The 12307-nt window shown below is 45.4% G+C and overlaps 1 protein-coding gene across 1 annotated transcript in view; it reads left to right on the top strand.

Moving 5' to 3' along the window:
- Positions 1-7258: 7258 nt before the first annotated feature.
- pinx1 (PIN2 (TERF1) interacting telomerase inhibitor 1) overlaps positions 7259-12307 on the top strand; it is a 60910-nt gene continuing 55861 nt past the window's right edge. The window contains exons 1-5 of the mRNA XM_071412459.1: positions 7259-7284; positions 7438-7509; positions 8358-8467; positions 8737-8829; positions 9134-9215. Of these exons, the coding sequence (XP_071268560.1) occupies positions 7491-7509; positions 8358-8467; positions 8737-8829; positions 9134-9215 (304 nt within the window). The 5' untranslated portion in view covers positions 7259-7284; positions 7438-7490. The remainder of the gene's footprint in view (positions 7285-7437; positions 7510-8357; positions 8468-8736; positions 8830-9133; positions 9216-12307) is intronic.

Below are 12307 nucleotides of genomic sequence, written 5' to 3'. Positions count from 1 at the left end.
GTTGCTATGGGAACTCAAGCCAAGCTTGTAGGGATATTATACTGGAAAAGGGTATACGGACACTCCTGAACTGCAAATTTATATTTAGTTTCAGAATTTGTTCATATTTAGTTAGGGTTATGGTCAGTTTTTGATTTTAGTTAGTAATTTTACAAGTCAGGAGGGTCCTTTTAGCCGTTCGCTATTATGCTACAGCGATATGGCTTCCCTCTGTTTGGCTTCAAGTCAACTGAATAAAAACAAATAATCCTTTGGAGTTTGCCTCTCTCTCTTTCCCTCACTCATCTCTTTCTCTTTGCCTCCCCCCTCTGTCTTTGTTCATTCACCTAAATAGAAAGCTTTCAGGGCGAGGCCCATCTTATGGAACCATTATTTATATTTTGATCAAAAGGCAAATAGCCTAAACTCTCGTGTGGAGAAACTCTCGTGTGGAGAAACTCTCGTGTGGAGAAACTCTCGTGTGGAGAAACTCTCGTGTCGAGAAACTCTCGTGTTGGAAAATCCCCTGTGACCTTCGACCCTATACCATAACACCTTCCTACACATTATCGTACGCTCATTTATCAGCAAACAGCTCACCTACAGTACGTTTGGGACGTCACTTAGCTTCTCTTGAAATTGACAACTAGAGATTCTACGATTGACATAACTATTGTAAAAATTATCTTGAAAAACGTGAATATTTACAATAAGTGACATTTCCACAGCAGTTGTGTGGCAGACAGACGATGGCAGAGATCTACCCACGAGGTAGAAGGATGAATATATGATTGCACATATTTTTTTACATTTCTATGTGGAATATTTGACCAAATTTCAACGAGAAGTGAAATTAACAATCCAATGTAATTACATTGGTAATATCTTTGTGTTTTAATGTACTGTATTTCAGTAGTATTTTGACACGCTAACATTTGGTCCTATTCAACAGCTTGCTGTCGATTTGTGAATGGAGTAGGGCAGGCTAAACTGTCACTAGTGGGAGAGTCTGTTTAGGGTTACGTTAACCCTTTACTACCTAACCCTATACCCCCTAACCCTATACTACCTAACCCTTTACCACCTAACCCTATACCCCCTAACCCTATACTACCTAACCCTATACCCCCTAACCCTATACTACCTAACCCTATAACCCCTAACCCTATACCCCCTAACCCTATACCCCCTAACCCTATACTACCTAACCCTTTACTACCTAACCCTATACCCCCTAACCCTATACTACCTAACCCTTTACTACCTAACCCTATACCCCCTAACCCTATACTACCTAACCCTTTACTACCTAACCCTAGACCCCCTAACCCTATACTACCTAACCCTATACTACCTAACCCTATACTACCTAACCCTAGACCCCCTAATCCTATACTATCTAACCCTATACTACCTAACCCTTTACTACCTAATCCTATACTACCTAACCCTATACTACCTAACCCTATACTACCTAACCCTATACTACCTAACCCTATACTACCTAACCCTAACCCTATACTACCTAACCCTGTACTACCTAACCCTATACTACCTAACCCTATACTACCTAACCCTAGACTCCCTAACCCTATACTACCTAACCCTATACTACCTAACCCTATACTACCTAACCCTATACTACCTAACCCTGTACTACCTAACCCTGTACTACCTAACCCTATACTACCTAACCCTAACCCTATACTACCTAACCCTATACTACCTAACCCTATACTACCTAACCCTTTACTACCTAACCCTATACTACCTAACCCTATACTACCTAACCCTATACTACCTAACCCTGTACTACCTAACCCTGTACTACCTAACCCTGTACTACCTAACCCTATACTACCTAACCCTATACTACCTAACCCTGTACTACCTAACACTATACTACCTAACCCTAACCCTATTCTACCTAACCCTATACTACCTAACCCTATACTACCTAACTCTGTACTACCTAACCCTAAACCTATTTAATGCACTGAAATGAGCTACACTGAGCTGAACTACACTGAGCTACACTGAGCTAAACTACACTGAGCTGAACTACACTGAGCTGCACTGAGCTGAGCTACACTGAGCTGAACTACACTGAACTACACTGAACTACACTGAGCTGAACTACACTGAACTACACTGAGCTACACTGAGCTGAACTACACTGAGCTGAACTACACTGAACTACACTGAACTACACTGAGCTGAACTAAACTGAACTGAACTACACTGAGCTGCACTGAGCTACACTGAGCTGAGCTACACTGAGCTGAACTACACCGAGCTGCACTGAGCTACACTGAGCTGAACTACACTGAGCTGCACTGAGCTGAACTACACTGAAATACACTGAGCTGAACTACACTGAGCTGCACTGAGCTGCACTGAGCTGAGCTACACTGAACTGAACTACACTGAGCTACACTGAGCTGAGCTACACTGAGCTGAGCTACACTGACCTGAGCTACACTGAGCTGAACTACACTGAGCTGAACTACACTGAGCTGAACTACACTGAGCTGCACTGAGCTGAACTACACTGAGCTGAACTACACTGAGCTGAACTACACTGAGCTGAACTACACTGAACTACACTGAGCTGAACTACACTGAGCTACACTGAGCTGAACTACACTGAGCTACACTGAGCTGAACTACACTGAGCTGAACTACACTGAACTACACTGAGCTGAACTACACTGAGCTACACTGAGCTGAACTACACTGAGATGAGCTACACTGAGCTGAACTACACTGAGCTACACTGAGCTGAACTACACTGAGCTGAACTACACTGAGCTACACTGAGCTGAACTACACTGAGATGAGCTCCACTGAGCTGAACTACACTGAGCTGAACTACACTGAGCTGAACTACACTGAGCTACACTGAGCTAAACTACACTGAGCTGCACTGAACTGAACTACACTGAGCTGAACTACACTGAACTACACTGAGCTGAACTACACTGAGCTGAACTACACTGAGCTACACTGAGCTGAGCTACACTGAACTACACTGAGCTGAGCTACACTGAGCTGAAATACACTGAGCTGAACTACACTGAGCTGCACTGAGCTGAGCTACACTGAGCTGAACTACACTGAGCTGAGCTACACTGAGCTGAACTATACTGAGCTGCACTGAGCTGAGCCTCACTGAGCTGAGCTACACTGAGCTGAGCTACACTGAACTACACTGAGCTGAGCTACACTGAGCTGAACTACACTGAGCTGAACTACACTGAGCTACGCTGAGCTACACTGAGCTGCACTGAGCTGAAATACACTGAACTACACTGAACTACACTGAACTACACTGAGCTGAACTACACTGAGCTACACTGAGCTACACTGAGCTGAACTACACTGAACTACCCTGAGCTGAACTACACTGAACTACACTGAACTACACTGAGCTGAACTACACTGAGCTGAACTACACTGAGCTACACTGAGCTGAACTACACTGAACTACACTGAGCTGAACTACACTGAACTACACTGAACTACACTGAGCTGAGCTACACTGAGCTGCACTGAGCTGAGCTACTCTGAACTACACTGAGCTGAGCTACACTGAGCTGAGCTACACTGAGCTGAACTACACTGAGCTGAACTACACTGAGCTGCACTGAGCTGAGCTACACTGAGCTGAGCTACACTGAGCTGAGCTACACTGAGCTGAGCTACACTGAGCTGCACTGAGCTGAACTACACTGAGCTGCACTGAGCTGAACTACACTGAGCTGAACTACACTGAGCTGAGCTACACTGAGCTGAACTACACTGAGCTGCACTGAGCTGAGCTACACTGAGCTGAACTACACTGAGCTGAACTACACTGAGCTGCAATGAGCTGAGCTACACTGAGCTGAACTACACTGAGCTGCATTGAGCTGAGCTACACTGAGCTGAGCTACACTGAGCTGAGCTACACTGAGCTGAACTACACTGAGCTGAGCTACACTGAGCTACACTGAGCTGAGCTACACTGAGCTGCACTGAGCTACACTGAGCTGCACTGAGCTGCACTGAGCTGAACTACACTGAGCTGAACTACACTGAGCTGAGCTACACTGAGCTGCACTGAGCTGAGCTACTCTGAACTACACTGAGCTGAGCTACACTGAGCTGAGCTACACTGAGCTGAACTACACTGAGCTGAACTACACTGAGCTGCACTGAGCTGAGCTACACTGAGCTGAGCTACACTGAGCTGAGCTACACTGAGCTGAACTACACTGAGCTACACTGAGCTGAGCTACACTGAGCTGAACTACACTGAGCTGAACTACACTGAGCTGAACTACACTGAGCTGCAATGAGCTGAGCTACACTGAGCTGAACTACACTGAGCTGCATTGAGCTGAGCTACACTGAGCTGAGCTACACTGAGCTGAGCTACACTGAGCTGAGCTACACTGAGCTGAACTACACTGAGCTGAGCTACACTGAGCTACACTGAGCTGAGCTACACTGAGCTGAACTACACTGAGCTGCACTGAGCTGAGCTACACTGAGCTACACTGAGCTGAGCTACACTGAGCTGCACTGAGCTGAGCTACACTGAGCTGCACTGAGCTACACTGAGCTGCACTGAGCTACACTGAGCTGAGCTACACTGAGCTGAGCTACACTGAGCTACACTGAGCTGAGCTACACTGAGCTGCACTGAGCTGAGCTGCACTGAGCTGAACTACACTGAGCTGAACTACACTGAGCTGAGCTACACTGAGCTGCACTGAGCTGAGCTGCACTTAGCTGAGCTACACTGAGCTGAGCTACACTGAGCTGCACTGAGCTGAACTACACTGAGCTGAGCTACACTGAGCTGAACTACACTGAGCTGAGCTACACTGAGCTGCACTGAGCTACACTACACTGAGCTATACTGAGCTGAGCTACACTACACTGAGCTGCACTGAGCTGAACTACACTGAGCTGAGCTACACTGAGCTGAACTACACTGAGCTGAGCTACACTGAGCTGCACTGAGCTACACTACACTGAGCTATACTGAGCTGAGCTACACTACACTGAGCTACACTGAGCTGAGCTACACTGAGCTGCACTGAGCTGAGCTGCACTTAGCTGAGCTACACTGAGCTGAGCTACACTGAGCTGCACTGAGCTGAACTACACTGAGCTGAGCTACACTGAGCTGAACTACACTGAGCTGAGCTACACTGAGCTGCACTGAGCTACACTACACTGAGCTATACTGAGCTGAGCTACACTACACTGAGCTGCACTGAGCTGAACTACACTGAGCTGAGCTACACTGAGCTGAACTACACTGAGCTGAGCTACACTGAGCTGCACTGAGCTACACTACACTGAGCTATACTGAGCTGAGCTACACTACACTGAGCTACACTGAGCTGAGCTACACTGAGCTGCACTGAGCTGAACTACACTGAGCCGAGCTACACTGAGCTGAGCTACACTGAACTACACTGAGCTGAGCTACACTGAGCTGAGCTACACTGAGCTGAACTACACTGAACTACACTGAGCTGAGCTACACTGAGCTGAGCTACACTGAACTACACTGAGCTGAGCTACACTGAGCTGAGCTACACTGAACTACACTGAGCTGAGCTACACTGAACTACACTGAGCTGAACTACACTGAACTACACTGAGCTGAACTACACTGAACTACACTGAGCTGAGCTACACTGAGCTGAGCTACACTGAACTACACTGAGCTGAGCTACACTGAGCTGAGCTACACTGAACTACACTGAGCTGAGCTACACTGAGCTGAACTACACTGAGCTGAGCTACACTGAGCTGAGCTACACTGAACTACACTGAGCTGAGCTACACTGAACTACACTGAGCTGAACTACACTGAACTACACTGAGCTGAACTACACTGAACTACACTGAGCTGAGCTACACTGAGCTGAGCTACACTGAACTACACTGAGCTGAGCTACACTGAGCTGAGCTACACTGAACTACACTGAGCTGAGCTACACTGAGCTGAACTACACTGAGCTGAGCTACACTGAGCTGAGCTACACTGAGCTGAACTACACTGAACTACACTGAGCTGCCTGCAAGGGGACTGGTGGTAAATATAATTTGTTGATTGATGGTATCTGCTGGCAAGCCTGTGGCATGTGCCTGGACGACCCCCCCCCACTTGACCCGTTACATAACAAAACATTAATATTAATTCGCATGGTAGCCAATAGTCGCTTCTCATAAGATGCTCTCCATAGAATTTACAATCCAGTAGCCTATCCAGTACAGTAGCCTATAGCCTATTAGTCACACAATGTAAATGATTGTTGTGGGTTGAATCAACCAATTTAACCCATGTTTAAAGCGTCATCCTAGCCTACACAATGTCGGCAACAGTTTCAACCTCCAGAGATTGGAATGATTCATGGTATATGTGGGAGCTGTTTCTAGATAGCGCGTATCTTTATGGTATAATTTGTTGTATAAATTGTGATCTTGTTTTTTTTTTGCTTTTGCTACAGGCTATTTACATTCTAGTCGAACAATTATTTCAGCCTCTCAGCACCTATAATAGGTTTGAGCAAAGATTGTCTATTATAGTGACAAGAGGGACAAGTGACCGTTTTAACAATGGGAAACACTGTACACTTCCTCAATGACGAAAGACAGGCACGGAGGAGGCGAGATTAGGTGTGACCAATCTAGCAAATGAGATGGCAGATACAAGGGGTGAACAACAGGCCATAGAGATAGATAGAGGACTCATCTTTGCATCCGTGCCATTGTAGTTTCTGTGACAGCATGGGCAGCTCCATTGTGGCTATCGCCATGTCAAAGTAGTCCATTTTCTTCTTCTTCATTGGTCGATTGCTCCCAACTCATAGGAATTCCCACCCAGTTGACTACTTTAAAATGGTGGAAGCCTACAATGTCAACGTCCATGCTAAAACAGGTTATAGCCATGATGAGTCCTATCTATCTCCATCGCAGGCACAATGGCACATTTTTTTCATTATATTTTTTATCCAACATGTACTACTTCGCTTGCATAAAAAGGTCAGATGAAAATCTGGGCCGAGTAAAACTTTACCTCTTCCCCTCTGTTTTGATCCAGGTCCTTGCTATTCGGAATCTTTGGGATGTCCCTACCCCCATTGAAGTTTACATTTAAAATAGTTAAGGTTATGGTTAACGTTGAGGGTATGGACGTCCCAAGGAGCCCAGATTGCACTGCAATTTGATAGGTAAAGGTATTTGTATAACGGCGTCTTGTCGCCACCTCGTGTTGTAAAACACCATTTACACTTCACTCAGGTAAGACAAAATAACATAAATATGTTATTAGAAGAGAGAAAAATAATCGATTGTAGCTATGTAGATAGCTAAATGACATTCGAAGTATTATGAATCAACAGTGTGTACATTTAGTTCTCGACAGAGATGAAAAGTAAGTAACATTTTATACAGGCACTTTTAGAGCACCCTTGCGGACTTCCGTCAACGTGTTTAAAGACCCCATCATGTCCATGCTTGCAGAACGTAAGTGCTACTTCGAATGTTTTCGCCAAAATGTTGTGTTTCATACATTAGAGAAACAAAAATACCTGGCGTGTCATGTTGTCTGAAGAAGTCAACATCGATTTAGTGCAAGTTATGTCTTTAAAAGTGCCTCAGTACATGTGCGGTTCGAAAGTCTGTCGCGCTAGCTAGCATAATGCTAACCACAATCACATTTACCGGTTACTAGTAAACCTCAACTTGCTAAACAAGTTGAGTGCAACCTATCTAACTTAATAAATAACGTAGTTTTTTAGGGCCAAATGTGTTGGTATATTTAAGGTGTCTTATCTCATTTCTGATCATTGCCAATGTGATTAGTTCTATAATCTTGAGACCTTCTGACAGACAGTTAACGTTACCCAGCCAGCTAACTAGTTCTGGTCGAGGATGTTGCGTTTTGGCCGATTTTGTTTAGTGACTGGTTTTAATATACTATCGTTACTCGCCGAAGTCAATATCTTACTTGAGTGTTGACTAACTTGTCTTTGTTGGCAATTTCTCAAGTTCAAGTGGTCAAAAAGCAGTTTGTTTCGGGTTTACCGCTAACGTTAAACTACCCCGGGTCCATGCGAATGCATCGGATGATAACGTTAGTGGGCAAATCCGATACAAACGCATGGACCAGATCTACAAGCTAGACAGATTCAGTATCCTATACGCTACCTACCGCCGTTGTGTCCTTAATAACCCAGGCACTTTACCCCTAACTGCACCCAGCCTGTGACGGGTGTTGTCGGGTTGGGTACTGTGACAGCCTAAAATGTCCGTGCAAAGGAACCAATAAAGTAGATGTTGTATTTTATTCTAATATGGTTTTGTTGTTTTAGCCCGGAGAAAACAGAAATGGTCTATTGACCCGCGGAACAGCGCGTGGAGTAAAGATGAGTCCAAGTTCGGCCAGAAGATGCTGGAGCGAATGGGCTGGTCCAAGGGAAAGGTACTGTGGGGTTTGTCTTAGCAAACCACTGATAAACTAACAGTGTACTAGTGACGGTATACCACTGTAGCTCTATCTCAAGACAATTCGTCTTCCTGGGCTTCATCCTTGCATCCTCTCGCCTCATTTTCAACTGTATTGGAGGAGAAGGTGCAAGGTCCCTCCCTCTCCAATGTGTTTGGAAAAGGAGGCGAGGAGAGAAATCGAGGCGATACAAATTAAAGAGCCTGTATCGAACTGTTTTGGCTTCATTCATCTGTCTCCACCAGGGCCTGGGGAGAACTGAGCAGGGCTCCACGGAACACATCAAAGTCAAAGTGAAGAACAACCAGCTGGGGCTGGGAACCACTGCCAGCCACGAGGTGAGTGGACAACTGGGTGGTGTTCATTAAGGCACACTGTCAACAAGTGTTTCTAATTGGTGAAGTTCAGGGTTTTGTAATTAGTGCACATTGTAGCAAAACGTTTTTCAACGGCAAATGAAAATTATCATTATCAAGTTCAGGTAGTCCTTTTCCCCGTTTCAGTCAGTTCTCTTCTTCTTCTTTTGGTTTCTAGGTGGTACGACCCAGAATACTCGAGACTGCAGTGATGTACAGTGTTTTATCAAGGAACTTGTCCTTCCAAGTTATGTCCTAGTTTTGATCTAATTTGTTCTGTTTCCAGGACAACTGGATCGCCCATCAGGATGACTTTAACCAGCTCCTGGCGGACCTCAACAACTGCCATGGTCAAAACACTGCCAATGGTAAAGACCCAGACAGACAGAAGGACAGAATAATATACAACGTGCAGTACTCTGTTCATAAACTCACTCGTCATATATGCATGATTGACCCACTAGGTGGTGCTGTTGTACCATTCAGGGGAACGTAGTGGCCCACGTTTAGCAGATGTGATTGCAGGTGTAGCAACATTCTTGTGTTCCTAGCGCCAACTGTGCAGTAATATCTAACAATTCACAACAATTAAGAAATATATAAATATTAGGACTAGCAATGTCAGAGTCCAGAGAGAGTGTGTATGTGTTGGAATGTATAGACATTATGGACAGTATGTAGATAGAAAATGTAGTATATCTGTAGGATAGAATAGTGTATGTACAGCAATAGTTGAATAGGATGGCCTTGACTAGATATATACATATGAAAGGGCTCCCGAGTGGCGCTGCGGTCTAAGGCACTGCATCTCAGTGCTAGAGGCGTCACTACAGACTGTATCACATAGGGCGGCGCACAATTGGCCTAGCGTCGTCTGAGTTTGGCCGGGTTTGGCCTGGGTAGGCCGGGTTTGGCCCGGGTAGCCCGTCGTTGTAAATAGAATTTGTTAACTGACTTGCCTAGTAAAAAAAAGGGGGGGAGTAGTTACAGGGGAGAGGAGGGAGATGAATGAGCCAATTGGAAGCTGGGGATGATTAGGTGGCCATGGTGGGCCTAGTGGTTAGAGTGGAGGGGTGGCAGGTAGTCTAGTGGTTAGAGTGGAGGGGTGGCAGGTAGCCTAGTGGTTAGAATGGAGGGGTGGCAGGTAGCCTAGTGGTTAGAGTGGAGGGGTGGCAGGTAGCCTAGTGGTTAGAGTGTAGGGGTGGCAGGTAGCCTAGTGGTTAGAGTGTAGGGGTGGCAGGTAGCCTAGTGGTTAGAGTGGAGGGGGGGCAGGTAGCCTAGTGGTTAGAGTGGAGGGGTGGCAGGTAGCCTAGTGGTTAGAGTGTAGGGGTGGCAGGTAGTCTAGTGGTTAGAGTGGAGGGACGGTAGGTAGCCTAGTGGTTAGAGCGGAGGGGTGGCAGGTAGCCTAGTGGTTAGAGTGTTGGACTAGTAACCGAAAAATTGCTAGATCGATCCCCGAGCTGACAAGGTAAAAATCTGTCGTTCTGCCCCTGAACAAAGGCAGTTAACCCACTGTTCACTAGTCCGTCGTTGTAAATAAGAATTTGTTCTTAACTCGCCTAGTAAAATAAAGGTAAAATAAAAAATTACATAAAAAATGGTATGAGGTCCAGATTGGGAATTTAGCCAGGACACTCTCCATGGGATCTTTAGTGACCACCGAGAGTCAGGACACCCGTTTAACGTCTCATCCGAAACATGGCACCCTACACAGGGCCATCCCGACACAATGCCATCCTAGGTCCCCAATCACTGCCCTGGAGCATTGGGATATTTATATTTTAGACCAGTGGAAATGGTGTCTCCTACTGGCTGTCCAACACCACTTCCAGCAGCATCTGGTCTCCCATCCAGGGATCGACCAGGACCAACCCTGCTTAGCTTCAGAGGCAAGCCAACCGTGGGATATACTGCTGGAAAAGTGACCAGTGTTCCATGATTATGTACATAGGGGGTGCTACTGTACACTAGGGGGTGCTATTGTAACATTTACAGGAAAGCTGTAGGCCACATGTAGCCCCCAGTATCATTCACTGGGAAGTAGTAGCCCACTAGGGGGTGCTATTGTACCATTTACAGGAAAGGTAGTTGAGGTTAAATGTCACTGTTAGACAATGGGGCTATTGGTTTTCAATCCACTTTTAACTGGTGAATTGGAGATGGATGGAAAGAGTGAGATTGTAGATTCCTTGGCACGTGTTGACACCATTCATAACATAAAATAGATAACGTAAGCCATATTTAGCAGACACGTGTATCTAAAGCCACGTACAGAAGCTAGTGTAGTTATGGTTGGTTAGACGAGCTTGAATGGTGGGGCAAAATGTAGATTTCTGCCTAAATAGACATAACCAAACGTATTTATTTTTCATGAGACGGCCATAAACAACTGGTAATGTTGTGTAGTTTTATAACGGTCTGGAACTTTCTGGTAAGAAGAGTTGTAAATTGCTGAGGTGTCGTCACTTGTGAGGCTTCAACTATACAGTACAAATATATATAGTTAGTTATATTATAGTTATATATAAATATTATGGGGGGGGGAAACATTTTTTCCCCCTTCCCTACTCAACCAAAGTGGCAATGGGGCTTGAAATGACAAACGCTTTCAAAAATATATATATAGTTAGTGACAGTACAATATTGGCACTTTTTCATATACTGGCAACATAGAAGAAAATTCTATATGTCTGCTGAGCGCCACAAAAACACCATTTAAATGTCTGCAAACTCATTACCACTTCAGCTTTAAGCACAAAGTCCTTTCGTACGTATGTGACCAAGAGAAGTTGGTTTTGTTCCAATCCCATACAATTATTTAGTATTTATTTTTCTTCTTGTTGATAGCTCTAAATCTGACAGAACAATAAGATGAAACTACTGTACTCTCCTGTTTTCATATGCGCGTTTGCAAGCGCAGCTGTGAGTTTCAGAGCAGACAGATGGGTCTTTCTGGCGTTATAAGGAACGGGACTCTACAATGTTCTCTACGATGTTCACAGAGAACTTTGAACACCAAAATGTCAGTCAGAACTGCTCAAAGTCAGGTAGCAGTCAGGTAGCAGGTAGCCTAGTGGTTAGAGGTAGCAAGTAGCCTAGTGGTTAGAGGAGGCAGGTAGCCTAGTGGTTAGAGGTAGCAGGTAGCCTAGTGGTTAGAGGAGGCAGGTAGCCTAGTGGTTAGAGGTAGCAAGTAGCCTAGTGGTTAGAGGAGGCAGGTAGCCTAGTGGTTAGAGGTAGCAGGTAGCCTAGTGGTTAGAGGAGGCAGGTAGCCTAGTGGTTAGAGGTAGCAGGTAGCCTAGTGGTTAGAGGAGGCAGGTAGCCTAGTGGTTAGAGGTAGCAGGTAGCCTAGTGGTTAGAGGAGGCAGGTAGCCTAGTGGTTAGAGCGTTGGACTAGTAACCGGAAGGTTGCTAGATCGAATCCCGAAGCTGACAAGGTAAAAAATCTGTCGTTCTGCCCCTG

The sequence above is a fragment of the Salvelinus alpinus genome, chromosome 8 (assembly GCF_045679555.1).
Source record: "Salvelinus alpinus chromosome 8, SLU_Salpinus.1, whole genome shotgun sequence".
Lineage (NCBI taxonomy): Eukaryota > Metazoa > Chordata > Actinopteri > Salmoniformes > Salmonidae > Salvelinus > Salvelinus alpinus.
The sequence above is the reverse complement of the archived record's forward strand: the minus strand, read 5'-3'. Positions and strand labels throughout refer to the sequence as shown.